At 43.7% G+C, this 18996-nt stretch overlaps 1 protein-coding gene across 3 annotated transcripts in view; it reads right to left on the minus strand.

The window, feature by feature from the left end:
- The window catches only part of MICU1 (mitochondrial calcium uptake 1), a 110949-nt gene extending 93376 nt beyond the window's left edge, over positions 1-17573 (minus strand). The window contains exons 1-2 of one of the 3 annotated variants that reach the window (XM_054072178.1): positions 16806-16928; positions 3919-4080 (exon numbers count right to left, since the gene is read on the minus strand). In XM_054072178.1, coding sequence (XP_053928153.1) covers positions 3919-4079 — 161 coding nt within the window. In that variant the 5' untranslated portion in view covers position 4080; positions 16806-16928. Of the gene's footprint in view, positions 1-3918; positions 4081-16805; positions 16929-17471 lie in introns of those variants that run through there. The other 2 variants (XM_054072179.1, XM_054072180.1) reach the window with 2 other exon arrangements.
- Between the last annotated feature and the right edge of the window lie 1423 nt (positions 17574-18996).

Consider the following 18996-nt stretch of genomic DNA (forward strand, 5'->3'; position numbering starts at 1 on the left):
ACGTCAAGCTTAATTGCTTCAACTTACACACAGGATGGGGCAAGAACCAGAAGCGGGCAGAATAAGGCCGAGGGAATGCAGCAAAATAAGAACAAGTTAGACACAGGCACCAGTAGCAAAGATGTTAACCAGCTTCCAGAGCAACACAGATGTTTTACTCTTATTCTTACCACTAATATGCCTGCAGAAGGGTAAGAAATAAAGCATAACTAAATACTTTTAGCTGACCAGGAACAGCACTGGTAGGACTCTGCTTGCAAAGATCCATCCTCCCGCGCTCCCCACAGGTACATTCACTCCCTTATTTCATTCAGTACTAGGCTGAATGAGTGACAAGCTTCAGCACTGAAAAAACAATTTAAGCACTGTCATGCACACACCACCAACAGATTCAGCCAGGAAGGTTTGTGACATAAAGAAGGTATCTGTGGCCATTTCATAAAACACTAAATCAGCATATGGAAGTACAAATAGAAGATACAACTTTTACACAACATCAAGCCGGCTGCAAACTGAGAGGTTTAGTACTTGTCATATATTAATGCCTCATTTAGATCAGCCAATGACTGCACTAAGATTTATTTCATTTAATTAATTCAGTTCATTATACCAATGCCCAGATACTTAATTGCTTCTGTTGCCAGCTGGGAATCCTCAGAGTTTAAGTTATTGCCTAGCAAGAGTAAACGACATTAGTCTTCTAAGCTCAGTTATTTGCATTACTGAAGTATTCTTCCTCACAGCAAAGCAGAGCAGCATCAGCCACTCCTGTTGCCAAATTATTTAGATGAGAGATATTCCACTGAAAGCAGGCAGCAGGAGATCAGCCAAGGCAACAAGACCAATACCCACCTGCAATGGGCAGCTATGCAGATAGCTCTCATGGATGCAGATCAAATGATCCCATCAACGCACCTCCAGTCTCAGGAGGACACAAAATAAGTCTTTTCTCTCACGTTATGCAATCACCAGGGTTTTGTATACACATCTTTTCAATCCCTGACTTTTCCTTTGCCTTTGTATAGGCTTCCTTACCCCAGCACTGGCTTCTGATGCTGCTCAAAGGTTATCCTACAGCATCAATTTGCAGTACACTGGTTTCCTGCTGCACATGACAGTCATAAACCACTTGAGAGGACCTATCTGTCTTCACGCTAAAAAGTAGCGGAAAGCACAAGTTCACTTCCTGGCACCACCATATTAATCTTTTTGCAAGGTTCCTCATCATCAGAGGTACAAGATATGTGTTTTGAAATAAAAAGGTGGGGTTGTTTTTAAGTATCGATCAGAGATGCAGCGCTGCTTCCCACATGTCAGTTGAGAAGAGTTGGGGTATTTACACAAGAATCTATAGAGATGACAAAAAGAGATGCATCTCAAATACTCTTTTCCTTTTATTATCACCCTTCCTTTTACCTAGCCCAAGAAGCATAAGATTTTTTTCACTTGCTTCTTGATGCAGCCTGTTACATCTTTAATGCTGTAACTGTAAAAAGAAATAGTTATAAGAAAATGAAGAGGGAGACATCCCTTATCTTACAAGGAAACTTCACTGACAGCCTGCAGGTGAGCACCCCTTATTCGAAGGGCAATGGAGTCTCTTGGCTTTATTAACAGATCATTCAAGGTTAAACAGAATATTATCAAGCACGCCTTCCTTATTAGAATCATCTGCCATCAAAGCGACAGTAACTCTTGCAATGCTAACAGAGCCACGCTTAGGACCTGCTGGACCCGTTGGTAACTGCAGCACAGTAGGTTTCATATCACAACAACAGCAGGGTTGCCTCACTAACTGACAGTATGATAGTAACCGCACCAACTGAACTGGTTATGTGAAGGACCTCCCTACACTGCTTCCCATTTAAATACCACTGCAACATTTAATAAATCAAGCGCACACAGACATTTCCCTTTGTAGTCTATGAACTACATTTTCAGTGACATTCAGCTTATTCAGTCTCTGTACTCTGCCTACATGTATTACATATTTACATTTATAACTAATTCATATACTTACTGTAGTAACTCAGCAGGTCATTAAAAACATTTTGTATTCACCCGTATTTATTCTTAAACTCCACTAATCACCTAGTTTGTATATCATGAAAGACAAAGGAAAATTTGCCATTCCTTATCCCTTATTTATTTAAACACAATGTTAAAATGTCTATTTGAAGGTCTGTTTAAAACTTCTACAGGTGGCAGTATAAATTTTCTACACCAAACATATCAGTTTTGTTCTTCCTCCTATTTAACAGCTGTACACTAATTAATTAATTAAACTAATATCATAAGCCTGGATGTAATTCTGTGTCACAGCTACTGACATTGTGGATTTATTTCATGGCTTATATAGGAAAGGAATACTTCAAAGTCTGTAAAATTCTACCTAGTGCTTTACAAATTTACAAAAGAAATGGAGACAGAACAAGGAAATCAAAAACCAAGTCTAAAGAGGCTGCCTTTCTCCTTTATCTGATTGTGATCAGCCCTCTTAGCTGCCCAAAGTGAAGCCTGGCCACAGTGCCCAGGGACCTCCAAGGAACAGTCAAACATTCCAGGAGCTAAAAACCACCCCCAAATTCACCCCTAACTTAGGACTGCTGCACTCTCCTGCAGGAAGCAGGTCCCTCCCGATAAAAGGCAAAGCTAACAACACCATTTGGCCGTTTTTAAAAGCAGGAGTGAACCTCCTGCAGGAGAGAAATTACCTGGGTGTCTTTGGGACAGCTTTATGCAGGACATGATGTCCTACCTACTTTACCATCATGCTGGGGATGTTTGTAAGTGGAAAAAAACCTTGCTCGCTTTCCTGCCTGAAAAGAGGTGTCATCCTGGCCACCCCTGCAGATGCGTTCGGGTCCTAAGGATGAAGAGACACTATATAAGTGCAGATTATTAGCAAATAGCAGCATAAGATGACATTGTGCTGGATCAGTATTATTCCTTGGTCTGAATAACTCCCTTTAGCAGGTATCAACATCTGACGCTCTAGGAACCGCTGGAACAATTACCATCCTCTTCCTCCTTTTGCATTAAAACTAGAGCCTTCTAGCCACAATGCAGGGCAGCAGAGCACCAGCAGTAAATCACCTAAATATTGGAATGAAAATGAAACAGGTTTTCAGCAAAGACTTTATTTTCAGACTTTAATTGAAGCAATGAGCTTGAGTGACACTGACAGCACCAAGCTGCTCCCACATTTTGAGGGAAGAGCAGGAAGTCATTGGTTTATTAAAAACAGGCATGGCATGGCATTCAGTGAAGGTCACCTCAGGCAAGCATAACTATCCCTTTTCTCTCATAGTTATTGAAACATGCTCTGAGCCTCATGGCCCACTAGTAGGTGTGCTCAGACTCAGGCCCTTAAAAAACCGCCAAGTCTTGCATGCAACTACCTTACCACCAGAAGACAGACTGTCCCCTTCTGCTCCCCTCTATGTTTTAGAAATGAAGTGGTCAGCAGAACAAAGAAAACCAGAGTGGCATTCCCTGGCCAAACGTGCTGTCCCTAGCATCCCTCCCAGAAGCTTAAAGCATGACATTTTCACCAGTTTGGTTGAGCCAACCAGTTTATCTTTGCACACCACCACAAATCTGTGTAGCATCACCATGTAGGGAGAAGACAGGGAGCAAACCCTGCAAAGAGTAAAGCGCCCGTGTGAGGCTGGCTACAGAGAAAAACTCTTCAGCTTTGAGCTTTTTCGCATCTCTGACTACTCATAGCAGTAACAAAGCTCCACAGGAAGTCAGCAATAGCCATTCCTTCCATGCAGCAGAAGCAGGACAAGTAATAACACTTATACTAAGTCTCCTGCAGATCTTAAACCCACTGGCAGGTACCTCCCACAGGGCTGAAATAGCATGAGGTCTCAGGCTAAAAATAAGAAAAGAAAAACCACAAAAATGTACTACCTCTGCCAAAAGAATCTGGCACTTGCTGTCACTGCAGCAGTCCCTGCAAAAGCCACCACCACGAGCCTACGCCTGGTCTTGGGGTGATGTGCCATCCCATGGTAACGCCGTGAAACAGCAGACAGCCCGGCTGCAACAGGAAGAAATCGAAGGCGAAACATCCTGTTGAATAAGAACAACACATCAGTAAAGCGACAGACAGTTTCCAATTGTGGACTCTCATGCTGACCCTCGACCAGAGACTTGATTGTGTTTTTTCTAAAATAGGAAAAGTAAGAGAAAATAACTGTCATGGATGTTTATGAGCTGCGACAAAATAGGTGCGTGACTTGTATAATAAATATCAAATGATGTGTTATTACATATCTGCATACACCCAGCTGACACACCTTCGTGTCACATCCCAACTACTTACTCAGCTGCTCCTACAGGATGGTTCAAATTTCTCTCCAGCCTTTCCCCAGCATACTTCATTAAGAAGAAATATTTGCACTCTCCCATTCAAGTGCTCTTGCTCAAGGCAGACAGTGCAAGTAGATCTTACAAGCAACCACAGCAAATAAGAGCCATTTGGCCAGAGGGAAAGACACAGCTGGATTTAAAAACACAAATTAAACCATATAACAAGCAAAGCAATCAAACAAAAACGCAACCCAGTCATTTCAAATTTCCTTAAGAAAACCCTACTGTTCTTAATCCGTTTTTTAGCTGGCCTGCAGCAAAAACATTTTTTTCAGCTTTAAGTACAAGGCAAGTTTCAAAGCACCAAAACCCATAAAATACAATCCACAGCCCATTACACACACAATGGTACAGAAACAAATGGAAAACCAGAGCTACAAGTCTAAATATTATAACAACAGAGAAATCTGAACCGCTAAAACGTTACCGCATCACACACACCAGCTACAGGAGATAAAGTAATTCTTGGTGACCCACGAGACTGCAGGTGAAGGGTAAATGTTCCCTTTGAAAGAAACGGCACCGCATCTTTTAGTGAAAAAAAGATTTTATTTCTAATGGGTGTAAATTCAGTTTTCAAATAATAAAAAAAGTACTTGGGCACAGAATGATAAAAGAGAGAATTCCCAAGGCCAGCAAAAGCATTAGAAATGGAGAGCAGTGGCAAATTTTTTCCTTTTATTCCTCATTCTTGCTGCTCTACTCAAATACTCCCAGCCAGTGAATAACCACAGAACACCAAAATAAAGTCATATCTATTGGTTCCTATTTGCTCTTCCAACACAAGATGTTTAGCAAAGCCATTAACTTCCAACAACGAGAATCTTGGGACCATTTAGCACAAACACATCTTACGCGTGTGGTGTGTTATCCCATTTTAGCTATAAAGAGTAGAACATATTACTGCCCTTTTCTTCCAATTAAAGCAGCACGCAGCTCTGGATTTCATGTGAACCGCTGATGTGAACTTCAGGAGTGGAGGAGAGGAAGAAGGAGGGAAGACATACATAAAATATTCAGCAGATAGTTCAACTGAGTGCCAGAGTTCAATATCTTTTAAGGCAAGAGGTGGTAGAGATGCATCTGAAGACTTCACAGCACAATCAGGAAACACATGGCAAGGGGAAGGAAAGCATGGATAATGAAAAATCACTAGCCAACGCCTTATTGACTTTTCATGTCAGATTTAAGGCTTTGGCGCAGTCCTGGGTCAAGGCGGATGGGATGGAGCACCAGCAGGTGAGAGCAGGCTGGGACGGAGATGACAATACTGCTTTTGCTGGGTAGGGCAAAGGCATAGGATACCAATCCCTCACACTGTGGTTCAAGGGCAACAACCACAGGTTTTTGCTCACAGCCAGTGCATCTGAATACCATCCATTTTATATTGATCTGGGCACATAGTAAAAACCAAGCCTGCTGCCGACATTACTATTCTAGTTATTCCTTTAAAAATAAATAGCCTTAAAATTAAAGTTTTAATTTAATACAGCCAGCCAATAGCACTTTTTCTCCAGTCTTCTCCAGCTCTGAAGAACAGAAGATTTTGTTATGAAAAATAGCTCTTATTTCAAATTTGAAATTATTTCCATCCTACACAAACCTGATGTTCCCATTTCATCTCTGGGGATGAATTTGTGCTACATATGCCGAGAAAAATCTGCAAATGTTATTTTCACCAGGAAGCTAATGTTGCCCCTACTTGGGTTCCCCGTCATAATTACAGCTTTGTATGCATAAGATGTAACGGATAAAGGAAGTGTTGCCAGCACCATTTAATCAGTCAAAATGAAAACCAAGCCCCACAGTGCTTACTTTCGAGCTTGAAGAGATTTTTATAGCAGTTCAGATGGTTTGCTTTAGTACTGCATAAATGTTTCCTCTGTTTGAGCCCTATAAAACACTGAATTGTCTGCTTCGTTCAAGCAATCTCCATCCTTGATGGCACTGGGACCTTCACCCAGACAAGTGCTCACTTGGTAGCAGCTGCCCGAGAGAGCTGAAAACAGGCAGTTCCCATAGTAACTCTAAAGTAAAGAGTATCCTTATCTCAGAACAAATGAAGTACTCTGGAAGCTGAGTTTGCTATGCTTTCCATCTGCAATTTTACAATCTCTTATAATTTTTTTTTTTTTAATCAAAAATGCTGTGATATTTGGTGTGTTTTGTCAAAAGCTCCAGGCAATTAAGTCAAGATCACTTGAGAAAACTGGTGCTCACTTTTAAGATGAAAACTAAGAAAATTTGCCCTAACAGCAGCAAAGAAAAGCTTAATACCATGATCTGCAGTAGGATAATAAATAAAACTGAGATAAAGCATAAAACTCCTAAGAACTGATGTGATTACAGCTTGCAATGAGAAACAACCTCAATTCTTGCATATTTAATGCAATAAATGATTTTTACAAGACATAACAAAGCAACTCAGAGGAAAAAAAATTAACCTCAAAATAGAGAAGACAAGGATCAAACAAACATCATTCTATTCTAGCAATACTGCCAAAAGCCATCTGTAGACTGTACTTTTGTTTCCAAAGGCCAGTCTTAGCTGAAGTTCTCGCTCAAACTCGCTCTATAGCTACTTTGAGGTTGACTTGATATCCTTGGACAAAAGATAGATTTATTTTTCTTCCAGAAAAGAATAACACTTGTGCTTTCATTTACGCCACAAGATACGGGCATTACTTTTTTAAGTAGAAGAGTCAACTGACACATTTAAAGATATTTAAGACAAAGTTTTGTTGACTGTCAGCTCCACCAGTAACTGCAAGCTGCTCCAACAAAACCCATTCCTTGGGATTGAAATATTAAAAGAACTAAAGAACCCAATAACAAACCTACCTCATTACCTCAGGTCCTCACCAAAAGCAATCTGAGAGCCCATCTTGGTACCTCTCTCTCTCTACTTTGGCACCACATTTGTGTGCCCCAGCTCTGTGGTTTGAGCTGTTTCCGCTCCACCTGGTGCAGCAGCTCTCCTGCCCATCAGGTAAGCAGTCCTCTGGGCCCTGCCCTAAGGACACGTACACCAGCAAGATGGAACAGCCAAAAGTCTCAGGTGTTTGTAATTTAACGTTAAATACTTTAGCACCTTTAACATCCAGGAAAACCAAAAACCCATTAGGAAAGTACCACTTCTGATCCAAGCCACCATGGGTATCATTCAAACTGAGGACATACAGATCAGCTTAAAAGAAGAAATTCAAAATTATTTCAACAGCTACATATGTTCTTGCTTGATGTGGATATTTTATTTTCCCAAAGATTGATCCTCTGTCCAGTAACTTTTTGTGTAAGGAAATTCAGACATGCTCTCTGCTTCTTCCCCCTGCCATAAGCAGAGCATCAGCAGTAAGAACTGGCAGATCCCATCTCTCTTGCATCCTATTTCAGATTCTGAAAGAAAAAGAACAAAGACTTGCTCCTGTTTTTCCAGCATCCCAATTAGCAGATGGTTCTGAGATTGAGAGCACTAAGTAGCCCAGCCCAGGCAAAAGGGGCTGATTTGCACTTGGGTACCTCCAGCATCAAACTTTCAGTAGTCCTTAGCAATCCAGGACAGCCTCAGTTTTTAAGATGAAACACAGAGCAGCTTTTTGATGCCGAAGCTGGCTGTGGTGGCAGAGGCACGCAAGAGGGAGAACAGTACCTGAATAAGCTGAAAGGTGTTTCATTTTTAATCAGAGAAGGGTTCAGAGGTACTCTTTATTTAAACAATTTTACTAGGACAGTGTAAGCTTGCGCATTAGTGCAGAATGTCAATCTTAAATTTAAATGAAAAATATTGTTATGTAGCATTGCTGAGGCATAAAATCCTCTGCAGGGACTGGATGAGATGGAGTCTCTAAGCACAGAAAGAGCTTTCTGGAGCCATATGTTTATCAAAAAGCAGTTTGACATTGCCAGAGCACACCAAGACAGGGACCCAGCAGCTGCTGTAGGAAAATTTCTCCCCTACTTCCACCTCAGCCCCTGTCAGTTATGCCTCATCCCAACCCACTGAAGACAGCGACATCAGCTCCAGAAGGTGTAGGGTGCCCTGAAGCAGTAAGCCAACAGCAGAAAAGTGCAAGTCTCTGCTCCCAGCTCTCCTGTCTCCTTCTTCTCAAGTGAATTATCGTGAAGAAGGGAAGAAAAAACTGCAGTGTGAAAAAGAGTATGACAAATAAATGCAGTGGGGAGGAAAAATCCAAGACACCAGGGAAAGGGCAAAACAACTGGGAGCAAAGTTTCACTGTCAACTCCAATACAGAGATACTTGTAAAAATCTGAGGTACAAAAACCAGGGGAGAAAAGCTCTCATGATCAAACCTGCCTCCACCAAGATTAAGTTACTAATTTTGACTCTTTTCCCCAGTTCTCCAGTTTTCATTTACAAACCAGTACCAGTAAGAGAGATTTGTACAAGGGTCATTCCCCCACAGGGTGCCCGGAGATGGATTCCTGCTCCTGAGGCATCTGGATTCAGCCCTTCCCCATCCCCAAGAGAGACCAAACTGCTTCTGCTTTTTTCCCCTCCTGCAACTCCAAGTTTTCACCTTACTTTACGCAGTTTTCTGATAAAGGATCACCCCCATTACTGAAGTTATTAGCTTACTAAGACACATAAATCAGTTCTGAGAATGAAAATGAAATCCAGCAGCAAAAGTAATTTCTTCTCAGGTATGAGATTAATTTTACCAGAGGGAAACCACATTTGTTTTGGAGTAGAATTCAAATTGATTGAGAGTCTATGAAGAAGCATCAATCCATAACACACTGCCAGATCTTTAGCAGAAACCTAAGCCATAGCCCAGCAATTTCTTTTTAATTGTCATTGCAATAAATTTCTACACTTCCCAAAGTTCTACACTTCCCAAAGTTCTACACTTCCCAAAATCCCCAGTTGTGAAAACGCACACATCCCAACTCTGCAGCTCTGTAGCTACACCCAACTATTGCCCATCCTCCCCTAGGGGACAATCAGTGCCATCCCTCAAATAGCTAGGATTTAGTATTAAACTTCATCCTGCTCCGCAAGCAGCTGCACTTAAGACCAAGCTATAGCACCTTGCAACATGTTCAAAAATTCTAATATTGCACTACCAACACATCTTTAAGTTCTTTGATTGCCTCACCATAAATGTGGCTTGAATTGTATAACAATTTACTGGGATGATATCCATTAAGACTCCATTATGTATGCCATCCTCATCTCATGAGTTGCTTTATTCTGTCAAATTAATCATTTAGCATCACAAGACACAAAGTTAAAATAGCTAAGTCATGGCTACTTGGAATCCAACTTCTTAAACTAACACTTTTATGCATAGGTGTTCTTCCCCTCAGTTTAATACATAAATCCTTACCATCAGCTATATTTTAATTAAGGAAAAAAATGAGTTTCTTTCTGCTACTATCAGTCTCTTTAGTTCCACCACACCTCATTTTTAAGCTTCATATACCACCACCTGGGCTCTCACTGCCTGAAAACAAATTGTCAGCTAGGAACTGCAGATGATGCCAAGACAGCAAGTACTACAGGGAAGAAATAACCACCTCTGCTTGTACCATACAAGCCACCCACGCAGGTTTTCACCAAGTCTGTTGCAACAGCCCAGCCTTGGACATGGGCAAACCAGCCACAGAAGAGTCATAAACACCAAAGACAGGTGCACAGAGCCCAGATTAAAACCAAAAATAAAAGACTGAAAATAATCTTATGGATCTTCACTGCCAAGTACAGAAGACAATGCATTGTGAAGACTCACACAGACTTATGATTTAGCTTTAATAAAGGACTATTAGTAGCTACAACTGGTTTATTTATAAGGGTGTAGGTCAGTAACTAGCTTGATCTTGGTCCTCCCTTGAAAAAGGAGACAGGAGAGTTTACTCACTGGAGAAAGATCTTTGCCCACAGGCCTTTGAACTTTGAGGTTTACTTCAGATAAAGGCTTTGGTGCCAACTGAAATGGCAGAAGCAGCACGGCTTGGCAAGCTCCACAGCAACCCCAAAACTTACCCACTAGCCAAGTCACTGGAGGACCTGTGAGCAGATGCAGACACCAGGAACGGCAGCTTTTGAGAAACAAATGACAAATGAGTGTACTCAAACCAAACAGACTGGTTGCATCTGTTGCAGCACACTGAAAATAGCACCTCCAGCAAGGGTAAAGTATTTGCTCTGCCACTTCAGACAGCCTCCAGCGATGTACAGGTTTTTAAGGGGCAACTAGAACCTTCCACGGAAAAGAGTGCTAAATGCTGCTTTTTCCTGTTTAAAGGTTTCCTTTTCCCTCCTCCCAGAAAAATGCAGCCGATTCCTTAGGCTTTTCTACCCTAAAAAACATTACAATAAACCCCAGCACTGACAAACATCCGAGCAGCACCTCCATGGAAATCAGAGGTAATGAGTAGAGCTGTAAAAACAACAACAGCAACAAAAACTTATCTCACCACTTGTTAACATTACTGACCCTGTTTCATGAGCTACTTCTACCTTATCAGTCTAACATGAAAGCTTCTTTTTCCAATTACCGCTCTCAAATAATTAGGCTGCCTTTGCAAAGCAGCCACGGGAGCAGACACACTACAGCAGTCACACCACAGCAGTCATTTTCCAGGAGAAAAAAGATGACACCAATTTGAGGAGCAATGGTTTGGAAGAAAACTGCTGGCAGAGGGATAGGGATACAGCCTTTTTCAGAAAAAAATCACGGCCAGCAGGAATACAGCTGCTTAATGACCAGAGCGATTGAACTTGCCTTGCACAATCTGTGTATATGGGATGTGATTTTCCAAAGAATTCCTAATGTTCATACCAACTGGAAAGACTCTCACAGAAGCTCCTGCCCTTTCTTCAGCTGCCACCCACCTGTGTGTACCTTAGAATAACAACAGAATCTACTTTGACCGCTTTAGGATTTAAGAGATGTTTATGGCTTACTTGTCTCTAAGAAAATTGGTGTTAATTCTTAATGAGTAAACACGTGTTTTACAAGAAAACGGCACTGGAAGAGAAAAATTTAGATAGCATGAGGAGAAAAGGAAAGCTAACTAAGCTGTGAAAGTGACAATTCAACAGGCTTGGGAGCTCTGCAGATACACAACCAGATTCTGAAAAAAATCCAAATTTTTGGAGGTAGACAGGCAGAGGCTCATCTCAGAATTTGATGTGGTGAAGTCTGTACCTCCAGTCCCCTCCAACAAGAAGATAAAAGCTTCGTGAACTTGAGTATCACCATATGGTAATTTCCACCTTTCCCATTCTTTTAAACAGAAACGTCATTTACCCAAGCCACAGCCAGTTGCTTCGTTAGAAAGTGCCTCTCCTGCCCAAAGAGCCACAGTCTGAAGGCACAGATCCAAAGAAATTCTAAATAAAAATCTTACTGAAACAAACAAAAAAGTTACAATGTCTGTGTTTCATATACCAGTGCAATGTTTTGGGAATCCAAGAGAACAGTGCTGGTTTCCCCCCCCAAAAAACAGGAAAACTAAGTCTGAACTGTTGCAATTGCTTTTTTAGCAACACACTATTGGACTAGCTTGAACAGTGGTGAGAAAAAAAAACCACAAACATGGACAAGCCTGGCTAGTGCCTTGTGTTTTTAGAACATGACCTGAGGAACTTGCTTTCAGCATGAGTCAGCAACAAATACTTGGCTCCATCCAAGGTGGCCAGGCAGATAGAGAATGTGTGGTCACAAATGTCCCACCAAGCAAAGGGCCAGAGATGTCACGGTGCCTGACCGTTGCCACCCAGCACCTCCCTCCCCAGAGCTGTGACACCAAATTATCCATCAGCAGATGGAAGAGTCCTACTTAACAGTCCACCAAAACTTCAGCCAACAGGAAAAAAGGGGATTATATTAATGGAAATAGCAATCCATAGCTACAATGAAGAGCTACAGAGACAAAGTTCTACATATCAGCGCTGCAAGGGTTTAAAATAAGGGAGGGGTGAGGAACTCCAATACACAAGTACATATCTGGTGCACGCACTGTGCGGCTGCACACAGCACGTAAAACAGACACAATATCCTCCTGTATTCTTTACCACCAACTGACATAAGGCAGGTATCAATTCTTGCAGATCTTCCTTGTTTTTATATCATAGCTAAGATTTTAGTGAAAAAAAACAAACAACTACTCTTCTAGCTCTTGAAGGAAAAATGCCAGAGATTGAAAGTTTGCATCAAACTAAGGAAAACACAGATGTTAAAGTGGTGGTACATAACACAACTCATCTATGCAGATACTGGGTCTGACTTTGATGTTGCCACAGACCAGCGTTGTCTATATCACAGGCTGACACGCTACAAATTACGAAGGTACACGGATTCTCAGTTCTCGTGTTTCAAGCACAGGTCAGCTGCAGCATTGCTCAACTCAAAGCATGACCTTCTTTCTCGCTGTCTGCATAAGGATCTTGGGTTTAGCTATAAACTGACACTAACAGAAAAACTCAAGAATTTGAGACTCTGAGACCTTGGAAACTTTATAGAAAACCACACACAGAGCAGTCAACTATTTTCCACTTAAAAAAACAATCAGAAAACCACTACTCAAAGTCATTGATTTGTGACAAGAGTAACAAGCTGTCACAGGCTGCAAGGACAGAAAGGAAACCCTGTAATGATTCAAAGGCTGTTTATGCAAAGCACTTAAAGCCACACATTCATTGCTATTATAAACCAGTACGAGCCCACTCACTTGCCACTGGCTGGGAAGTCTCACATACCTGGCTATTCAAAATTCTCAATTACAAGGAGAGCTTTAGTAAGTAGCTTTAGTCCTCTTTACCTTCTCCTGTCCCACATCTACAGTAGCACCAAATCCAGAGACGAGGGTCTCTTCACACAGTTGGACTGCCAGCTGGAAGCAGTGGTGGGACTGCCATTAAAAGCAGTTCTCAACAGAGGTTAAATCCAGAATACACAAATGTAAACTCCATGGCAGGGTTTGTTTGGGGTTTTTTTTGGAAAAAAACCTACCCACCACATTCACAGACAAGGTAGCAAGCGAATATAACCCGGAGTTCACTAGCCAAGGACTTTTCATATAATGCCACAGTGACCTGAAAAGTAAAGCTGTCTATTTTTATTATTTTATAGTATCTTAAATCTTTCACTAAGGGGCAAACCTGCCAAAGAGTTTTGGATGGAATGTGTTTAGGCAGTCAAAGTGCATTTTGACTCAGATTTTGCTACAAGTCCTTGCATTTTTTACTAGAAGCCTCAAGCACACCATCTAGAAAGAGATACATGAAGCCTGACCGACCCCCCCCAGACTGTGCCTGTAACTCTTTTTATTTAACAAATTCAGACTATCAACAACAAAGACCTTCAAAACAATGCTGCCAATGTTCAAAGCAATTCCACACAGCATTTTCTATTGGTTTTGCTTTCACATCTTCTACCAACAGAAAACGGGTTCCTTTAAGCACCAGTTTAATCTTCAGGATCACCTCATGGTAAGCCTCAGTCAATAATCGAAAATATTCAGGCATGGATTTCTTCAGTTTCTCAAAAACGCTGATGTGAACTCATGGTTCATCCTTGCACATAAATATTTTCTGACCAAGGGTAAGAAAACACCTCTGTTTGAACATGCATCTGCTTGTAAAGAGTGAAGAGATCGAGGTGAGCATTGTCTCACTGTGACAAGTTAGAACACAGTCTATAACCATCTTTCTGCCTCCCCGCTCTTGGTTCCCGAGCTATGGGGTCAGTCTTGGTTTTTTTGTGTTGGACCTCCCCATTAAGAGGTAGGTAATCATGTCACCTTCAGCATACCTTTTTAAAACCATTCTGTTCAAAAAAGAAAAAGTAATAATATTCTTCCCACAGGCATACACCTACAATGTTGGCTACAATAACCCTACGACACTCGTTAGTTGTTTACTATTGAACTATCCCAAACAAAGTCATGTCGACACGATGATACTTTTTCACCAATATCCTTGCAACATCCCTGCAGGAATGCAAAGCATATGGGAAATTAACAAATATGGTTTTTATTGTGGTACACAAGCACCCTCAGCCCTGAACCGTGTTAAAATATCATGCACCAGCAAGGCCACTGGAAACCTCAGAATAATAAAACAAGTATTTGCGTATCTCGGCTCAGGCCATTTCAAGAAGCGTCACTGCAGCAAGCAGAACTTGACACAGCGATGTGTTTTTAAAATAAACCTAACATGACTGCTACAGAGCTTATTTTGCTCAAGAAATGTAAAAAAAAAACCCTAGAGTTTTCCATATTCTAGAACCAAACATAGCTGATGGCTCCTTCAAATAACTCCTGAAAAATGTAACGCTTACAGGATACTGCTCCAAAGCCCTTCAGTAACTTCACCGCATAGAATCATAGAATCACAGAATCACCAGGTTGGAAAGGACCCATTGGATCATTGAGTCCAACCATTCCTAACACTCCCTTAAACCATGTCCCTCAGCACTTCATCAACGCATTCCTTAAACACCTCCAGGGAAGGCGATTCGACCCCCTCCCTGGGCAGCTGTTCCAGTGCCCGATGACTCTTTCTGTGAAGAATTTTTTTTCTGATATCCAACCTGAACCTCCCCTGGCGGAGCTTCAGGCCATTCCCCCTTGTCCTGTCCCCTGTCACTTGGGAGAAGAGCCCAGCTCCCTCCTCTCCACAACCTCCTTTCAGGTAGTTGTAGAGAGCAATCAGGTCTCCCCTCAGCCTCCTCTTCTCCAGGCTAAACAACCCCACCTCTCTCAGCCGCTCCTCATAAGACTTGTTCTCCAGCCCCTCACCAGCTTCGTTGCTCTTCTCTGGACACACTCCAGAGCCTCAACCTCCTTCTTGTGGTGAGGGGTCCAGAACTGAACACAGTACTCAAGGTGCGGTCTCACCAGTGCCGAGTACAGAGGGAGAATAACCTCCCTGGACCTGCTGGTCACACCGTTTCTGATACAAGCCAAGATGCCATTGGCCTTCTTGGCCCCCTGGGCACACTGCTGGCTCATGTTCAGTCGGCTGTCAACCAACACCCCCATTTGCAAGCCTTACAGTTTGTTCTGTTAAACTGCCCAAGGACAACGGCATACTCTCTCCTTTGAGAGCACTACCATGAGCTTACACGGGAACCTGACTTCTCTGCCCAAGAGGCACAACAGGAACCTGCACAGGGAAATTATCCAAAGACTATTAAAGCACAGGGAGCTCCAGAAAGCCCCCAGGGGGCAGACATGGATCATGTAAGCAAAGTATACCATTTTTTTTTCCTTCCAAAGCATGAAATTTCAACTTCCTTAATTCAGGAAGCATAACAAACATCACATAAGTTTCTGCAGATAATGGGTCATTTGGAGAACAAGCTGTTTCCAAGAGTAAGCAAAGAGCAGAGGTTATATAAGCTTAAGATGCACTGCCAGATTAAACTCTTTCTAACATACCACTCAATATCAGAAAATTTAAGAGGATGGTTATAAGCCACAGGACCCTCCACACACTCTTCTGGTAGCAGCAATTTTAGGTAAAGAAGCCGATGCCTGAATCTGGTGGCCACCATGATCCCCTCCGGAGTCCCAGAGAAGTGGGCAGATAACGCTAGAATATAGTTGCCTCGTATTTCTGTGCAAGACAAGAAATGCTTTGTTGCTCCAGATGGACAAGCACATATAGTTCAAGCATCTTTAGTTAGTTTTCATGGTTGTTTTTTTCAAAGATACCTCCACGTGTTCAAATAAGTTTTACTGAGTGCACAGAAATAGCGAGTTGCATTGGGTTTTCAGTTGGGGATTATTTTTTTGATATTTTATGGAAGTGGCACATGTGAGGTTGGGGTCACAGGAAGCTCCAGGCAGACGCCTTCTTCCACAGCTCACTCACGCCTGCTTCGCTCCTCCTTCCAAATCACAACAGTGCTGCCCCAGCCTTCCAACACAAAAGTCGGCACAACCCTTCACGTAAAAAGGTAACCTATTTTCCTACAGCTTTAGGAAGAATCCTGGGTGAACACTTCAGAATAAGAGTAACTCCAAATAAAGCAGCTTTAAGGGTTAATATCAGCCAGAAATTTACCAGTCCAGCAGCATTAGAAGTACCTGGGAGCGGGGCCACAGCATGCTGCGAGCTGTGCACACCCCAACAGGCAGGAATACCACCTTTAACTGGAGCACAAGGCTATCTGCTCCCAGCTCCCAGGTCAGGCAGTCACAAAGAATGGTGAGATTTCTCAGCAATTGCAGGGCTACGTTCTAGAAACCAGAAAGAAACATAACAAAGGTTGTAACTGCCTGCAGCCAGAGATGTGCTGCACAGTCTCCCTTCTGACAGTAATGCTCTGTGTATCAGCGCTCACACATATTGACCTCGGCACTCGCAGCTCAGACTGCCTGCCAAAGGAAGCCAGGAGGGGAAAAACGCTCAAGCAGCTGATCAAAACAAACAAACAAAGCCAGGCCTTTACCTGAACTCAAGTCTGAGCTGGCACTCAAGCTCCTAGAAGAGAAAGCCTCAAAGATCCATCCCTGTGTGACCCTGGTCAGCAGAGCTCCCAGACTCGGAATCAACGCCTTTCCCACGCAGCTCAGCTCGTTAAGGGAAAGGCAAACAGCGGACACATAAATCACACCATGACAAAGATGAGGCCTCTGGATACTCCCAGAGCTTTCTTAACCTGAATTCACCCTAGAGGTTTTCCAAAGACAAACCGCACAGCGGGCACGCTGTGGCCCTGGGGCGACGCTTAAGCTGTTTAACGAGCTGCTATCCAGAAGAACTGGTCGGACACAAGCTCTTAACATCGAGCAACAACTCCCAGAGCCCGGCACGGCCACCAGCAGCCAGCCCCGCAGCCACCACGCACCCACCCGCGGGTGCCCCTGGGCCTGGGCACACCCTGAGGGGCTGAGGCTTTCCCGGCTGGAAACAACCACAGACCCTAGTTTGTCCTATAGGGAAGAACCGACCAGGTTTGTTCTATACGGAGGGACCAACAGCGTGAGCTCAGGGACGCCCACCCGACAGGGGGTTCCCCTCCGCCCGCTGCACCGCCGGCGAGCCCGCAGGGGAAGGGAAGAGAACCCTTCGGCCGCGACCCCCATCCCCACCCAACCCTTCCGGCCGCGCTCACCTCGGCCCCTCGCGCCGCACGCAGGTACCGCCCTTCCGCGGGCGGTGGCGCGCGAGGGGAGGGCGGGGCGTGAGGGGGGCGTGGTCTGTGCGGACGGGGGCGGGACCTGGGTCTGCCGGGAGGGGCGCGGTCTGGTAGGAACGGGGGCGTGGTCCTGGGCGGGTGGGCGTGGTCTTCAATGGGAGGGGACGTGGCCGGGCGAGATGGGCGTGGCCCGGGTCTGCGAGGGGGCCGCGCGAGAGGCTGAGGGCTGTGTGTGGGTGTCATGGCAGACCCCTGTGTAGCGCCTCAGGGGACCATGAGCAGGGCCTGCAGTGCTTGTACTGACCGTATGCAGAGCGTTTCTACACATGAGAAACGCGCGTTCACTGGTAAAAACATCATAAAGGACAAACTCTTCGAAACAAAGGCATAAAAATTCATTTAAAATATATGAGTCAGCTGAGTTGGGTTCATCTCTTAAAGGGGAGAGCACACCAGTTTACAAAAATACATAGAATGACTAGGTTGGAGGATGTGCCCTTTTGTCCTATCACCCATCACCTGGGAGAAGCTGTGGAAAGCAATAAGGTCTCCCCTAAGCCTCCTCTTCTCCGGGTATTTCTCTCTCGTTCTTCATTACCTGATTCCCACGATCAGTCACCTTATCATAGACTTTAGTTTGTATTCCTTTCCTCTTAAGGGAGTGTTTATTCTTTCAGGTTATCTAATCTGTGTCAACGTGCCTGGAGACTGGTTCCTTGTCTGCGTGTCACCTCCTGACACGAAACAGCTGCATCTTGCAAAATAGTTAAACGTACAAAATGTCTGAAGCAAAATTTATTAATCCATTCTCACATATGGGACCTGAATACAAAGTCTGAGGGGCTTGAATATAGGCCCTGAAAGACTTATATTTGGGGTCTCAGGGCATAAACTCTGAATTGCCTGTGTGTAAGATCTTATGGGCTTATATAGGTCCAGGGAGGCTTGTGCACAGCGTATGAGGAATCTATCTATAGGTCCTACAGGGCCTCTATATAGGGTCTGAGGAGCTTGTGTACAGGGTCTCAGAGGCTTACATATGGGTCCTGAAAAGGCACTTAGGGGTGTGTATGTGTAGGGTCTGAGCAGCCTGTACCAACAGAGCCTGAAAGGATCTGTATCGAAAGGGTCTATACACAGGGGCTGAGGTGCCTATGTGCAGGTTTAAGGCACCAGTGTAAGATGTCTGGGGCTAAGGCAGCCATCTATCAGATCTGAGAGGGCTGCAAGCCCTTTGCCATTTCCACGACACCCTACTGCATCTCCTCAGTTTCATTCTGCAACTCTCTCCCTCCGGGCAAGCGCTTCCCATGCCAGAGGGGCTTCCCACTCACCTGTGGCTGTGCCTGGAGCAGACAGGTGATGGATCTGCCCTTGGCACTGGAGTATGTTCTGAAAGATCCACAAGCCCAGCATGAGAAGAAAGAGGGAGCTCTTTCATCCCTGTAGAAATGCAGAAAACTTGATTTTTCTGGCCTGATCACCCAAACTGCAAGTTCTG

Source organism: Cuculus canorus, chromosome 7, assembly GCF_017976375.1.
Source record: "Cuculus canorus isolate bCucCan1 chromosome 7, bCucCan1.pri, whole genome shotgun sequence".
Taxonomy (NCBI): Eukaryota; Metazoa; Chordata; class Aves; order Cuculiformes; family Cuculidae; genus Cuculus; species Cuculus canorus.